The sequence below is a fragment of the Carettochelys insculpta genome, chromosome 20, assembly GCF_033958435.1.
Source record: "Carettochelys insculpta isolate YL-2023 chromosome 20, ASM3395843v1, whole genome shotgun sequence".
Classification (NCBI taxonomy): domain Eukaryota; kingdom Metazoa; phylum Chordata; order Testudines; family Carettochelyidae; genus Carettochelys; species Carettochelys insculpta.
This window is the reverse complement of record NC_134156.1, coordinates 5,164,539-5,180,882: the sequence shown is the minus strand read 5'-3', so window position 1 is coordinate 5,180,882 and position 16,344 is coordinate 5,164,539. Positions and strand designations below refer to the sequence as shown.

At 42.4% G+C, this 16,344-nt stretch overlaps 1 protein-coding gene across 1 annotated transcript in view; it reads right to left on the bottom strand.

Moving 5' to 3' along the window:
- Nucleotides 1–8,682: 8,682 nt before the first annotated feature.
- Nucleotides 8,683–16,344, bottom strand: part of OGFOD3 (2-oxoglutarate and iron dependent oxygenase domain containing 3) — a 45,783-nt gene continuing 38,121 nt past the window's right edge. The window contains exon 9 of the mRNA XM_075014483.1: nt 8,683–10,992. Within this exon, the coding sequence (XP_074870584.1) occupies nt 10,856–10,992 (137 nt within the window). The 3' untranslated portion in view covers nt 8,683–10,855. The remainder of the gene's footprint in view (nt 10,993–16,344) is intronic.

Sequence of the window (16,344 nt, the reverse complement as noted above, 5' to 3'; positions counted from 1 at the left end):
AAGCTGACTGATCCCAGAAAGTTGTGACCATGACTTGTTTCAACTAAGTATTTGATGCCCATAAATTACAACGAAAACACGTAAGATAATGAACAGCTGGCGGGAGGGGAATAAATCTCCCCTTTATCACTATTTCCATGTCAAAACAGGAAATAATAGATCAGTGCAAGATGGAAATAAATTCAGGTCTGAAATAAAATAAGTTCACTGAGATATGGTCATACTCTTAATGGAATGAAAATAATAAGGTAGCTGAAAAACTAAAAGAAGCTAGCTAAAAAGCACACTGGGTGAAGAATGAAAAAAACTTATTAAAATTAAAAAGTGCAACAACAGACGGTAATCTTTCCCTCAATGGATATCAAGCCCTTTTAAAGAGGATTAATGGGTTATACTGGCTGAGTGGATTCAGACAATATTACTAGTATATTAAAGTCACCAGCTTCTTTCAGTATGATTGGGAAAAATAAGCTATGTGCAAGGAGATGGCCTTGACTGAACAGTGCAGTAACTGATACAAAGGATGTATTCAGAAAGAATCCTGTGGAGAAAAACCACAGCTTGATATCCTTAAATGCTGGAGACTAAGGAATGAAACACAATAACTGCATAGTTAGACCACAACTCCCTTTTGAACAGCAGGTGGGGAGCCAACTGTAGGTCCTCACAATGGCATAGGATCAGAATAAACTAGATAACTTTTTAAAAAGTTGTTCCTTCCTCCAAGTCAATGGCACAGACCAGGTTCATTTAGTAAGTTACTGGTACTACCTTCAGAAGGATATTAATTTCACAGGTATCCAAGGGAGATAAAATAGCAAAAAATATTGAAACAAACACCTTTCCTCAGTATTAGTCCCATTGATTTTTGGGGATTCCATATTAAAAGGATCAAGCCTGATTGCACTGAAGTCAATGGAAGTTATGAACTTAGGGCCATATATACAAGCTTCACTCTGCCCGTGGAATCTCCAGGGGTGTCAACAGGAACTAAGTGAATGAGCCAGTATGCTAGTTAAGATTGTGTGGCTGCTGCTTACATAGCCTCAATTGGCTGAACAAGAGTCAAACTCCTATTTGCTGCTATGCTCCTATATTTCTGTGATGCACATATGAAAATTTAAGAACCTGATCCTGCAAACATTTTCAGTACGTGTGTGGTCTCAGAGGGACAGCATGAAAATCATACCCAATGATCACAAAGCATTTCAGTTAATATACAGTCAAACTGCACATATAAATAAGTATTTGTAGGTTGAAATACGTGCTGCCGTGGTAATGCGTGAGGGGTGTAAAAATTGAGGAACTTTTTGGAGGAGTGAGCAAATGATTGAGCATTGTGGAGACTCAATAAGCTCAATTCAGTGAGGAGGCATTTAGGTGTATAAAGCAAGGAGAAGAAACTTATTCTGACATCTTCCTTTGACCAGTCCCAGAAGCTTAAAAGACAAACTTCCAGCATGACCATACGGAAGGGGCCAACTGTGACTGACACATTTGAGAGTGTCCATGCACTAACATGACACAGCGGTAGGCACTTCAGGACTGTCAGTTAGTAGGGAGCTGGGTCACACAAAGAATCTGACAGTTTTGGGTGTCTTGTTAAAGGTGTAACAAGAACGAGCAAGACTGAGGGGAATTAAATCTTCAGCTTAACAGGAAACAGAAAATAAAGCAACTTGTTAAGTATTCATAGATACATATAGACACTACATATAGACACTTACCTGGAACTCCAATACCACTTAATGATCTGAATCAAGTTGCTGCATTTCATCCCTGTTGTCATTATTTTCACATAATTAGTTTCAGCAAGCACAGATGAGCCTTACTCTGAATCAGGCTATGATGGGCAGCAGCTGTCAGATGCATCTGTAGTTCATAGAGCAAATCTCTCATCTCTCTGGATGAAAGCAGTAAAATACACAAGGTATTATATTAAATGGTCATTTTGCTTAGAAAATGTAATGGCTCTGATTTGCTATCAAGCTTTCTTAAGAGGGTTTTGACAGTTGAACATAAATAGATGTAATTTAGATGAACTCACCATTATACTTTTGATACCCGAGTGTTTGAGTACCAGACAAACCTTTGTGATGCCTCAGATCAATCCTAATTTCCAGCACCATTTCCAGTGCTATTATCAGAGTCTGTGAGAGGAGAGAGTGGGATTGTAGGAGAGCTCTTTCCACCCACACTTTTAAAAGATTATATAATGAGGTATTTAAGAAAAAAAAAAACTGTTGAACTATGAGTGACTGAAAACAGGTTTTTTAATGAAAACAAAATTACTTCTATTGCCTGGAAAAAGACAAAATTATTGGGGAAACAAAACTGATACTGAAAATGATAAACAAAGGAGGAGTGGTGACACATTAAGCTATAGCATGTTAGTTTCCTTGACAGTATGTTTAAGTACTGATGCCAATATTCCCCAAGACCTCTGAGCTCCACATGTACTTAGTTCTACAACTGCTAGTAGTATCACCAACAGCCAGAGATGGGTTACTGCAATGAATTACTTCCCTGATCTCATAGAAAAAGAAGTTATTTACTTTGTGCAGTAACAATGGTTCTTCAAGATGCGTGTCCCCGTGGGTGCTCCACGGTAGGCATTGGGCTTGTCCAGAACCACAGCATGGAGATTTTTTTAGCAGCACTCTGAGGGCTGTGCACGCACAACCGCAATGCATGCTGAACCAGATCTGCCTGAGGCATGCTGGAGCTATGAGGATGATTGGATTTTCCTGAGGACTCTGGCTATCAGAGGAATGGGTAGAGACGCATGCAGGAGTGGAGGAAGGCATCCCCCACAGATTTGTGGCCTTTGCCTGCTCTCAAACAATACTGTCTGCATTTGGAATTTTCTGGTGTTGCTTTGAGATCTACAGCTCGGTGACCCCATGTTTGAAAGAGGTGTGGGTCACTTCATGCTCCCTTTGTGGTCTAGGGAGAAATGATGAGAGAGAGCTTGCAAGCATATTGTAAATAACTGACAGGTATGATGCCATGGGAAAAAAATGTGTACAATACACCAGTTCCATAATTTTTTGGCCTCTGCACTGGGCAATTAATACAAAACATCATCATGGTACTCTCCATAATTATTTGGATGGTCATCTTGAAGTGCTAACAGAGAGTAAGCTGTGCTAGTCTATACACTATCAAAACAAAAAGCAGTCAAGTAACACTTTAAAGACTAGCAAAATAGTTTATTAGGTGAGCTTTCGTGGGACAGACCCACTGTCTGTCCCACGAAAGCTCACCTAATAAACTATTTTGCTAGTCTTTAAAGTGCTACTTGACTGCTTTTTGTTTTGATCTTGAAGTGCTGTTTGTGAATGTATTTCTTCAACCGGCATAGATCTAGGATGGGTCTTGAACCCCATTTTTTCTTCTGTTTGGAAGTCATTTGAATAAAATCATTTCCCTTGATGTTGTTTCAGAACTAGTTCTATGGCTCTGATTTGTAAGAAGCGGTGTACTTCAAGATACAGTAAGTTCTCAAAGGAAGGGTCCTTGAGGATGGATGGGTAAGGGAGGACCAAAACTTCAAACTTGCTATTTGGAAGCAGGTGGTGGCTCTGAGTGGTTATTTGAGGCTTGCGATTTCCTGGTCTGTTAGTAACAATCTATAGGTTTGTCTTGTGAATGATTGATCTTTGTATCTGTGGTATGGAGTGTGCCTCCTTTTATGGAACAGAGGGGTGTATATCTGCAAAGTAGTTTGTGTGTCTTTGGAATACAAGGTCTCATTCATATTTGTTGCAAAGAGCTTGATTTTAATCAAATGGTAAGTTCTTCACTTTGTCTGGAGTTCTCTCGGGACACCCGCTGCCTGCAGCCATTAGGATCTTCTCATAACAACATCTTTGGCTATGGCTGTCATATCAGTAGAGTCTAATGCCATCTGCAGTGCTGTTTTGATGCAGTGTGGCCTACCTGGATATAGGTTTGAAAATAGATCTGTCTTCCAGAGTCATGATTAGCTAAAAGCATGGCATAATTAGCTATGCATAATTGAAGTGTAGATGACGACTACATCTTTCCACCAAATAGCTCTAAGAATTTATGCTCCTTATCAGAAAGGATAGTTTCATATTGTGATGTTTTTGGTCTCTGGTTGGCAGCATCTACCACTAGAGAATTGGGTTGGTGGTTTAAAAATAGAAATGTCATGCCTTCAGCCAAGACAAAACATTTTTGGCCCATTTATTCGTGGGTGGATTTTGCAAAACTTCATCTGCTGCCTCCATTCTAGCTTTACCAAGTGGTAGACACACCCTGGTCAAGACAGAGGATTGTAAATTTTTTATAAGCTTGTGTTGTTTCTCTGGCATTTCTGTTAAGGTGATTTCCTGGCTAACTAACTGTCACTCTTTTTAAAAGATCCTGAAACTGTTTTAGGTCGACAGAAGAATGGCCTATGGGTGAGACTGCTTCTCCGTGAGAAAATGAAGATTCAGCCATTGGCAAGCCCAGAGTCAGCTGCCAGTCGAGATCTGGTATGTGAGTACCAAGCACTTCCATCTCCTTTCCATGTTCAATAGTAACAGAGAGGAAGCCGTGCTAGTCTATACGCTATCAAAACAAAAAGCAGTCCAATAGCACTTTAAAGACTAGCAAAATAGTTTATTAGGTGAGCTTTCGCGGGACAGACCCACTTCTTCAGACCATAGCCACCTAATAAACTATTTTGCTAGTCTTTAAAGTGCTACTGGACTGCCTTCTCCTTTCCATGGTGTGAGGAAATGGACAAGATAGGAGATGGCTGGTGCTGTGCGTCAGTAAAGAGAGGGTGCTCTTGAGTGATCCCTAACGGGACTGCTGTAGTTACAGGGTACGATGCATGAGCTGCACTTGGAGATGAATGTTGTGATGAGAATACACTTCCGCAGTCTTAATATATATTAGCCCTAGAAGACTGTGGTGATAAAAGGGCATTTGGAAATTGACTAAGAACTCTAGGTGAACTAGATCGATATACTGAAGAATAGCGAGGACAAGGTGATCGGCAATAGCTCAGTGCCTTACAATAACAATGGTAACCACTCATGCATGTGGTGGTGGGATGGTATAGGAGATGGCAAGTGGTACCACTGTATCGGTGACCCTGTTAAAGAGTGCAGGATGTTCATTTTCACAGTAGATTTTCACGGTGCCAGTGACTGCCCCAGTGAAACACTGGACAACAACTGCACTGAGGTTTGGTGTTCCTCCCCACAATGGCCGAGAGAGAATACAGCACCATGGCCGTGTCTACACTAGCCCCAAACTTCGAAATGGCCACGCAAATGGCCATTTCGAAGTTTACTAATGAAGCGCTGACATATTCAGTGCCTCATTAGCATGCGGGCGGCCGTGGCACTTCGAAATTGACATGGCTCACCGCCGCGCAGCTCGTCCCGAGGGGGCTCCTTTTCAAAAGGACCCCGCCTACTTCGAAGTCCCCTTATTCCCATCTGCTCACAGGAATAAGGGGACTTCAAAGTAGGCGGGGTCCTTTCGAAAAGGAGCCCCCTCAGGACGAGCCGCGTCATTTTCGAAGTGCCGCGGCCGCCCGCATGCTAATGAGGCGCTGAATATGTATTTCAGCACTTCATTAGTAAACTTCAAAATGGCCATTTACATGGCCATTTCGAAGTTTGGGGCTAGTGTAGACATAGCCCATGTGTTGTTTTGGCACTGGCAATGGCTCTGGTTCAGCTGGTGCTGTTTGCATATTACTACCGGTACCGGTAATGGTTGTGCAACCCCCTCTGGTGCTACCAGTGCAGTTGGAGTGGGGGATGAAGCTGGTTTGTGCAAAATGCAGCTTTTAAAGGTTAGAGCCAGAGGAAGACTTGGACTTTTGTATGCCTGATGTGCCTGGTTCATCTCTCACACTCACCCTGGGTAGGGAGGATGATGGGGAAGGCTTGCTCTTTCCCTTAGTTCCCAGTGAGGAGGCAATGGAGTCTCTGTCAGAAGGGACATGGGTCTGCATTGAATTGCGAGTCCAGCATCAGCTCAAGAGCCTTGTCAAAAAGGAGCATTTTTAAGTGCAGCTCCCTGTCTTTTCTAGCTCATGCAGTGAGGCTCTTACATTGAGAGCATTTCTGCAGGAAGTGAGCCCCTCCGAAGCAACATATACAGCACGATGTTTTTCCAGCACTGGTAATTGCTCTGGTTCAGCTGGTGCAGGTTGCGCTCTCAGCACGGCAGCCACCACTTGATCTGCTGGCACCAGTGATGACTGCATGACCCTTCCAGCACTGCTGGTGCTGTAGGGGTCGAAGCCACTTTACTGGAAGTGCAGCTTTTGAGTTTAGAGCCAGGGGTGGGGTGGGGCTTGGGCCTCTGTATTCCCAATGTGCCTGGTTCCCCTTGTGTGCTCACCCTGGACAGGGAGTACAATGGAGAAAGCTTGCTCTGTGCCTCAGTCCTCAGTGAGGAGGCAATCGAGTCCCTGACAGAAGGAACACCGTTGCTTTAAACTGGGTGTCTGGCTCTGGTTTAAAAGTTTTATCAAAAAGGAGCATTTACAGTTGCAGCTCCCTGTTCTTCTAGGTCTCGCAGTAAGGCTCTTCAATGCATTTCTGAAGAATGAGTTTCTCTGCTGAGTGCCCATCCGAGGCAGGCATAGGACTGTGACACAGAGCATTTTTAAAAAAAATTCCAGTGCTAATGACATCTGTTTTTTTTTTTTCTTTTTTTTGGTAACGGGTCATGTCAGTGTTGAAGCTGACAAGAGAGTAAGAAAACGCTGTTTTCTTCCTTCTTATCTTTTCCTTTTTAAACACAGAACAACTATGGCTATACAACAAAGGACTATGACCGTAAGAACAAAAAACAAGTAACTACAGAATATATTTTCTATCTGACAGGTCTGAGAAGAGAGGAAAGAGCCAAACTCCATCTGTAGCTGAAGGAGGCTATGAAGAAACTGAGGTGAAAGCAGGACTATGTGCACAATCCCCAGTGGCATGAATGGCGTGCACTGCAATAACACCTGTGCAGCCCTGCTGACTGCTGCTGAGAAAAATCTGTGCTGTAGTGCTGGGCAAGCCCAAGACCTACTGTGCAGCACCCACAGGGACAGCACATGAAGAACCATAGGGCTAGAAGAGACCTCAGAAGGTCATCGAGTCCAACCCCCTCCTAAAAGCAGGACTAATTCCGACTTGCTAGTGGGTCTCGCAGAGCTGCTCAGGGTCTAACTGATGGCCTTACTTGGTGTCAGGAAGGAATTTTCCCCAGGGTCAGACTGGTAGAGACCTGGGAAGGTTTCACCTTTCTCTGCAGCATGGGGCACAGGTCATTTGCTAGTCTGAACTAGAGCAAATGGTGGATTCTCTGTAACACAAAATCTTTAACTCATGATCTGAGGACTTCAGTAGTCCAACCAGAAGTTATGGGTCTATTATAAAAGTGAGTAGGGGGAGGTTCTATGGTGTGCAATGTGCAAGAGGTCAACCTAGATGACCATGATGGTGTTTACAGGTCTATAAATTGGCATCCTTCTCTGATTTTTTTTTTTTTTTTTTTTTTTTTTTTTTAGCTAGAGGCAATAAGCAGATTCTTCTAGTGTAGACTGCATTTCTGGTTCTAATCTCTGTGGATATTACTTTTACTAGACAAAATGAGATAAATTCAGTGTAAAAATCTTGGTTGGCACTGAGGCTCAAAAAAAAAAGAGAAATTTGGGTTACACTATGACTTCATCTTCTCCGACAAATACATCAACTCGCTTTCAAACTACAGCACATAAGTAGTCTGTGGCAATGGTATTTGCCAGACTCGATAATCTTAACAAGAGTATCTGTAAAGGCTGAAACCTCAGTATAAACAAACACATACGCAACTTATTCTTAGATACATTTAATGTCAGTCAGAATTCACAGAAGGAACGAGATGCAAAGTGCCCTGTAGGCAGTGTCTCTGAAGTACGAAAAAGCTGAAGACGAGATGCTCATGATTCCTCCCATGCAACTGTATAACAAATCTGTGTTAATATCTGGTGCATTAAAACGAATGCTTTTTAGAAGATGTTTCTGAAAGATGTGCTATTTTCAACATAACTCAGTATGTGTGAAACACAGAAATAACCAATAAAACTCTGAAGTGGCAAACTGCAGTAATGATTCTAACTCACTAAAAAACCTGAAAGAATTGAGTTTACATGACAACATAGCTTCAACAACAAAACTAACTCAAAGAATCTGCTGCTGATCATCCCACTCTTGCAAATGTGTACAGTTTAAGGCCTGAACAGATGGTCCCTTACGTCACTAAGAGACTTTCCATGGACAGCAACAAGTTTTGGATGAAGTCTGGAGATATGAGCTGCGTCTACACGTGCACGCTACTTCGAAGTAGCGGCACCAACTTCGAAATAGCGTCCGTCGCGTCTACACGCGTCGGGCGCTATTTCGAAGTTAACTTCGACGTTAGGCGGCGAGACGTCGAAGTCGCTAACCTCATGAGGAGATAGGAATAGCGCCCTACTTCGACGTTCAACGTCGAAGTAGGGACCGTGTAGACGATCCGTGTCCCGCAACGTCGAAATTGCTGGGTCCTCCATGGCGGCCATCAGCTGGGGGGTTGAGAGATGCTCTCTCTCCAGCCCCTGCGGGGCTCTATGGTCACCGTGGGCAGCAGCCCTTAGCCCAGGGCTTCTGGCTGCTTCTGCGGCAGCTGGGGATCTATGCTGCAGGCACAGGGTCTGCAACCAGTTGTCAGCTCTGTGTATCTTGTGTTGTTTAGTGCAACTGTGTCTGGGAGGGGCCCTTTAAGGGAGCGGCTTGCTGTTGAGTCCGCCCTGTGACCCTGTCTGCAGCTGTGCCTGGCATCCCTATTTCGATGTGTGCTACTTTGACGTGTAGACGTTCCCTCGCTGCGCCTGTTTCGATGTTGGGCTGAGCAACGTCGAAGTTGAACATCGACATTGCTGGCCCTGGAGGACGTGTAGACGTTATTCATCGAAATAGCCTATTTCGATGTTGGCTGCACGTGTAGACGTAGCCATGGTGTCCTACTAACTTTTAAAAAAAATTATTTTTTAGATTCAGCCACTTTGAGTTTTCCTCTGTCACATGGAGAAAGTCTGTCTTTCTTGGTATGCTAATAACTTAAAAATTCATTTCAGATTTGTCTTGCAGGCATTTCAACTGATAACACGACTAAGAAAATGGATGATAAGAGCCCCTCTTTATGCTGAACTGAAGCTGAATTCTCCAATATTTAAATATTCCCAACGTCTTAAGAGGAGTTTAAAAAAAAGGGGAAAAAGCAGGTGAAAAGCAGGCAATCACAAAGGAATTTCCTGTAAGCAAATTACAAAAGACTTCAGAGGTGACACACATTTGCACTATAGTGTCAATAGAAGACTTGCATCAGAACTCAGCATCTAAGGAACCTTAAGTCTCCTTCAATTGAATTATCAAAACGCTAATCTGTAAACCCTTTAATTACTACAACAAAGCAAAGTAATTGAAAAGTTAGTCATTAATTTTGCTGCTAGTTCCATTTTATGGCACCACCCAATTTTTTCTGAAGCTTTTGAAATACATTATGCCAGGAAACATATAACAGATGAACACTCACTGTTACAGGCAAATATTCACACTAGACTAGACGAAAGCAAAATGTTCAGAAACTTCTATACAACTCATTTATCTGAGCCAGAAAATTAAACACTGTTCCACGACTGCAGCTGAGTGTGGCGAAGCATGACAACAAAAATCAGGGCTCCCCTCAAAGAAATATCAAGTGCCTAATGTGCTTTATTGCCAATGAAAGCCAATAAAGAGAAAGCCAAAGAACACTTTCAGACAAACTTTTCCAGAAAAAAAAAAATCAGCTTTAGGGTTGACATTTTGTGAGTTTGTTAATTTAATCGAATTGTATTGGATGCAGTATGCTTAAAAAAAACTTTAAAAAATGTTTTTTAACCTTCCAAAATGTTAAGATTTTTAAAATGTGAAAACTATTTTTCATTTTGAAGTCTTCTTTAATTGTATTTGAAGAATGAAACATTAAACATGCTCAAACAAAACAATGCACACAAACAGCTGAATGCAACTGCCTTTGTATTCACTACGGAACTGAAACTGAAAATAAAAACAAAAAAAAACAAACCCACAGCCTAATACATCAAATGCTTCTTCCTGATCAGAGCTCAGACCAACAGAACATGCTGTGAGCACTCTGACCAGGCCCACTGCACCTTTGATATTGTTCTCCTGAAGCCCCAGACTCAAACAATTGAGTTTATAATTTTACTTTATACTAACAACTCTTCAGCTGCATCAGATGAGGTGAGACAATGTCTTTTCCCCAACCTGCGTTTAGCTGTAAATATCTGTAGTAAATTTAAAGAACAATTCAAGTAAGTTCCAGAAGACAAAACCACATGTTTGCAAATAATGCCCAAGACTAAGATAATCTGTTGCAGGAAGAACAAAGCCTGGAAAACATGATGATAATGTCCTTCTTGTTCTTAGTTGTCATAATCAGATGGAAACGGCAAGATTTAAATGGCCAAATTATGGTCTGTAACACCAGCCGACAATGACAAAGGGCATAACAGAACTAGGTCCAATATATTCTCTGCATTCCTCAAATAAAAAAGGACTCTTGTTCTCTCAATTGGATGAATTTAAAAAAAAAATAAAAAGCTTTTTAACAGAATGCTGATTTAAATATGGTCCTTAAGGCACTGTTTGCAACACTTATAAAGGAAGATGTGTGAAAAAGATGTTACTTTAAATACATGCTTGGGAAAATTGAACTTATTGGAATTTACACAGGAAATATCTCCCTCACAGGACTTCTTCTATGCTTCATTTGACCTCACATTCAATCCCAGGATGGATTACGTAAAGACTGGATCTTCAATGCCATGGTCGGGATTGCAAGTGAAGGAGATGGTAATGGCATATCGAGTGCCCCAGCGAACCTTTTCCACTCGATGAAGATTCTCTGATCCAGATGTGAAAAAGGAAACCCGGCCTGTGAGAGACAAAAATAGGAGATCGGTGACAGGGCCTATACCAGCAGCGTCCAGTAGGAATTCAAAGATTGCCACAGATAGACTTAGAGTGCTACCAACATACTCAGATGACGTTTAAGTCTAAGTGCTCAAGATGAAGCATCAGGAAGCAGGAAACGCTAATAATTGCACTTCTCAAAATGGCAAATAAACAATGCAGTAATTTATTTAGTAAGAGTTAAAATAACTTGGACTGAAACAGCATGGTGATGGACTGAAGTATTTCTCTTTGCACAAACATCCTATCGCATTCCCACGTTTTCCTACTCACGCAATTTTTTTCACTGATCGCCCTAATCTGAAGTTTGTTATAAATTCATCTAGAGAAACTGACAGATTGAGAAGCTGACTTCTGCATGAAATATATTTATCTACAAGATGCTCATCTCTAAGACACTGGAGTCCTTTGGCTGCCCTACTGTTTCACTACTGTAGTTTGCACCATGCTGAGGTAAAATGCAGCTAAGCAAGGAGGAGGGAAAGAAGAAATGCTAACTAAAAAAGATCCCAAAGCTTGTCACTGCTGATACAGGAAGTGTACCTGGATGCTCTACACAACAGAGAGGAAGCCGTGCTAGTCTATACACTGTCAAAACAAAAAGCAGTCAAGTAGCACTTTAAAGACTAGCAAAATAGTTTATTAGGTGAGCTTTCGTGGGACAGACCCACTTCTTCAGATCATAGCCAGACCAGAAGAGATTCAATATTTAAGGCACAGAGAACCAAAAACAGTAAGCAAGGAGGACAAATCAGAAAAAGATAATCAAGGTGAGCAAATCAGAGAGTGGAGGGGTGGGGAAGGTCAAGAATTAGATTGAGCTGTTTTTGGTTCTCTGTGCCTTAAATATTGAGTCTGTTCTGGTCTGGCTATGGTCTGAAGAAGTGGGTCTGTCCCACGAAAGCCCACCTAAAACTATATTGCTAGTCTTTAAAGTGCTACTTGACTGCTTTTTGTTTTGGATGCTCTAAGTGGCTTTTGTTAGTCAGAATGCAACAGAACAACCAGTCATACAAGCCTTGGTTCACAAACTAATCCCTATGGATTCCACTGCTATTTACACATAGACCATGAATACATGGCCATTTAGCACAGCACTGCTGCTGGCAGCACTATGCTAATGACAGGTCATGAAATTGCAAATGGAGGACCATTTGTAAACTCACATGGTTAATTAGCACAGCCACACGAGATTCTACTAGCAACAGGACCTGCACATTATTGCATTGTCTCACTATCTAAAGACTACTGGTAAAAGACATTTGTGAAAATGAGGTGCTCAGTATCAGCAATATTTGAGTAGTCAAACAGTTCATAATTGTTTCAGCTATTAAGGGGAACAAGGGTATAAGGCAGTGCACTTAAGATCCTGCTTAGAACAGTGACCAGAGGCAAAATGAGGTAGCGTGAGGAACATCCTGCTTCTTTTGGAACAGTTGGAGAACTTACCCAGGGTTTGAATGTTCTTTTCAGAACCAGGTTCTTCCAGAATAGGAGCTGAAACAGAACTCCTACAGAAGCTGCCTAACCAGAGAAATTTCCAGGTAGAACTATAATTTACCTTTCTGTGTGCACAAGTAATACGGTACAGGCTTTAGAATTCCTAATTTAAACAAGAACCTTCTCTGAGCCATGCCTTTGCTTTAATCCACAACCTACAGGAGAGCTGCTATTACTCATTACAGTTATTATCACTTGTAACAAGGAGACAAAAGAGGACTTCGAAAACAGCTTCCAAGAAAAGGAAGTGAGGTCAGACTTGTCTTTGACAGGAAATAAACAAGCAGTCATGTAGCACTTTGAAGACTAACAAAATAATTCATTAAGATCATGAGCTTTCATGGGACAGACCTACTTCTTCAGATATGAATCAACTTTTCTTCCAAAATACTGGACCAGCAATTCACAAGCTGTCAACCGCAGTCTGTAAAGAGCTGTCTGGTCCATACTCTTGGCTTTGTTTCCAACTGCCAGATAGTGTTAGACAACTAAAATACATTTGAGAGAGAGAGAGAGAGAGAGACACACACACACACACACACGCAGAAAGATAGTAATTTTAACACTCTCTTTCTCACATAGCCACATGCTGAAGATGCCACATGGATGCTGTGATTGGGAGGTCAAATGTTCACAAGATAACCAGTGTATTTACAAGTCATGCAGACTGAAAAATTCTGGGGCTAGATTGTGTTTTAAACTTCCACTCAGAAACAGACTAGTGATCTGTTATACATGAAAAAGATTGGGTGAGCTAAGAATAGCCATTCATTCCACATGAAACTTGCATTTTCCTTCAGTGACTTATTTGTCTTACAACTTTACACTATCCTCCTGAGATTCTGTAACTGTTTCTTTTGTACCTTTCTTTCTCTGAGTCCTGAACTGCTTCTGACGGATACCCTCCCTCACTTCCCGCCCCATCTTTACAGATTTCTTTTCAAGCACTCTTTTCAGTTTCATTAAAGAAGAACTGATAGTTAATTCTCAGCACAAAAACATCAATTTGCTTAAAGAGCACTTGCTGTTAAAATGACAACACAGCCCTCAATGCAATCCATGACCAGGACGTTTAAAAATAAAATTGGACATATTGTATTATAATAAAGAAGGAAAATTGTTATCCCAGTGAGCCTTAAAGAGCAAGTAGACGTTTTCCTACAATTACTTTTCTGCATATTTTTCTGAGGAGTCTTCAGGGAGATATTGGCCTCTGCCTGAGGCCAAGGGAGACTACAGCCTGGATACAAATCCTCCTGAACCTGGAATTTGACATTCAGGCACAGAGTCCTATAACAGATGAGACAAGGGTTTACATATGGCAGGGGGGTAGGGTGGCAAGATAGAGAAAGATGGCGGCTATGGTGGAGGATGGGGTGGCTCATTACTCCGGGCTGCACCAGCGGTACCTGGGAGTGGGGGTGCAGTGGGGTGGGGATTTTGGGGACCAGGTCAGGGTGGGTGTTTGGAGTGGACCAGGCCAGAGGAGTGTTGGGAGTGGGCCGGGCCAGGCCAGAGGTTGCAGAGGGAGCTGCAGAGCGTGGCTGGAGGTGCCTGGCCACATGGCTGTGGGTGCCCCACAGCACGTGGCTGCCCCGCAGCAGGAACTGCTTTTCTGTGCACAGCTGGAGGTAACAGACTGCTCTGGACTGCACCAGTGGCAAGTCCTTAACTTACCTGGAAGGGGGACGTGCAGGGAGTGGCGGGCCAGGGCCATTCGGGGATCAGGTGGTTAGCAGGGAGGATTCGTGAAACCCATCTTCCAGCATCTCCTTGCAGTCACCTGAGTTCCAAAACATACTGACTTCTGTCTTTCCTTTGGATTCAACTGGGGTGATTTGCTGTCTGGAACAATCTATCAATACGTCCACAGCTGAATTGGAACGTAGTATATCCCTGAAGCTCTGCACCAAGTCAGGATATATCATCATCAGTGCTTATGCACCCACGTTGGCGTCAATCATGCACCAAAGACAAGGACTACTTTTATTATAATCCTCAAAGTTATTGATTCCTCTCCAACTGGCGAACAACTGTACATCCTTGGCAACTTCAATGCTAGAGTTGGACACGAACATCAGTCCTGGCCCAGCTGCCTTGGTCATCATGGTATTGGGAAAATGAACTAAAATGGTCAAAGGCTTCTCGAATTCAGCTCTCAGAATCAGCTCTACATTCTTTAACTTGAAAGAGTGTCACAAGGTTTCATAGCACCACCTCAGATCTGGTCACTGGCATCAACTTGACCTTGTACTAGTACACAGGAAACATCACAATGCCATCAAATATCACAGTGCAGATTGTGACACCGGTCACTTCTTGATCATCAGCAGACTGAAAATCATCCCAAAGAAATGCTATCTGAGGAAGGAATGCAATAAGCCAAAAATCAATACCCAATAACAGATGAGCTGAAATGCTCTATCTTCGCAGATGATCTCAGTCGCAAAATAGAACACAACTCTGACCAACAAACTGTTGATGAAAAATGGTCCAAGCTGAGAGATGTAATATACGAAATGTGCCAAATCTGCCTTTGGAACATGTAAATTCTCTAACAAAGAGTGGATCGATGAAAATGCTGGCATTCTTAGGCCTCTTCTTGAAGAAAAACACAAGGCACATCTCCGTAACATAAAGAACCCATCTAAAAGCACAAGAGATCAACTTTGACATGCAAGATCTGTTTTTCCAGAGAGAATTCAGGTGGTGTACAAACAAGTATTGGGCCGACCTCTGTACTAATATTCAAAAGGCATCTGATTTGGGCAACCTGAAAACCACATATGATGGACTGAAGAAAGCACTTGGACCAAACATTACCAAAGTCACCCCACTGAAGCATTTAAATGGACAGGTGATCACAGACAAAAAGCTGCAGATGTCCAGATGGGACCACTACTCAAGTCTTTATTCCCACGAGCGTACAATAAAACCTGAACTTGACAGCCTCATCCCCAACTCTTCCAGAAATGTCCGAGCTAGATGCAGAACCTACGGAGGAGGAACTTTCTCAAGCTCTTGATGCTCTCACCAATGGAAAAGCACCAGGAAAGGACAGCATTCCAGCTGAAGTTCTGAAGGCAAATAAGGCTGTGCTCTTCCCCTTCCTCTATGATTTACTCCTAAAATGTTGGCGAGCAGGTGATGTCCCACATGACATGAACAATGCAAACATCATCACTCTATAAAGACAAAGGCAACTGCAACAACTAGAGAGGCATCTCGTTCCTGATTATCACAGGCAAAGCATTTGCCTGTGTCACTCTCAAAGACCTGCAAAAACCTCGCAGATCAAGTCTACCCAGAAACACAATGTGGTTTCAGGTATGGTAGGTCACCAACGGACATGGATTTTCTCACTTCGACAACTACAGGAAAAATGCAGAGAACAAGGAAAGCTGTTATTCATAGCATTTGTGGACTTAAAGGCATTTGACACAGTCAGTAGATCAGGACTATACAGAGTATTTACCAAGACTGGCTGACCACTGACCCTACTGAAGCTCATGCTTTCACAAAAACATGAAAGCAACAGTGCAATATGATGGATCTACATCGGAACCATTTGCAAAGAACAGTGGCGTCAAACAAGGGTGTGTTCTTGCACCTATCCTCTTCGGCATAGTCTTCTCAGTTCTACTAAATTGCACACTTCAGAACTCATGCAGCGATGTATTTCTCCACACAAGACTAGATGGCTCTCTACAACCTGGCAAGACCCAAGGCCAAAACTAAGGTCAAGAAAGTCCTCATCAGGGAACTCCTCTTCACAGATGATGCCGCTCTCATCACTCTTAACGAAGACATCCTA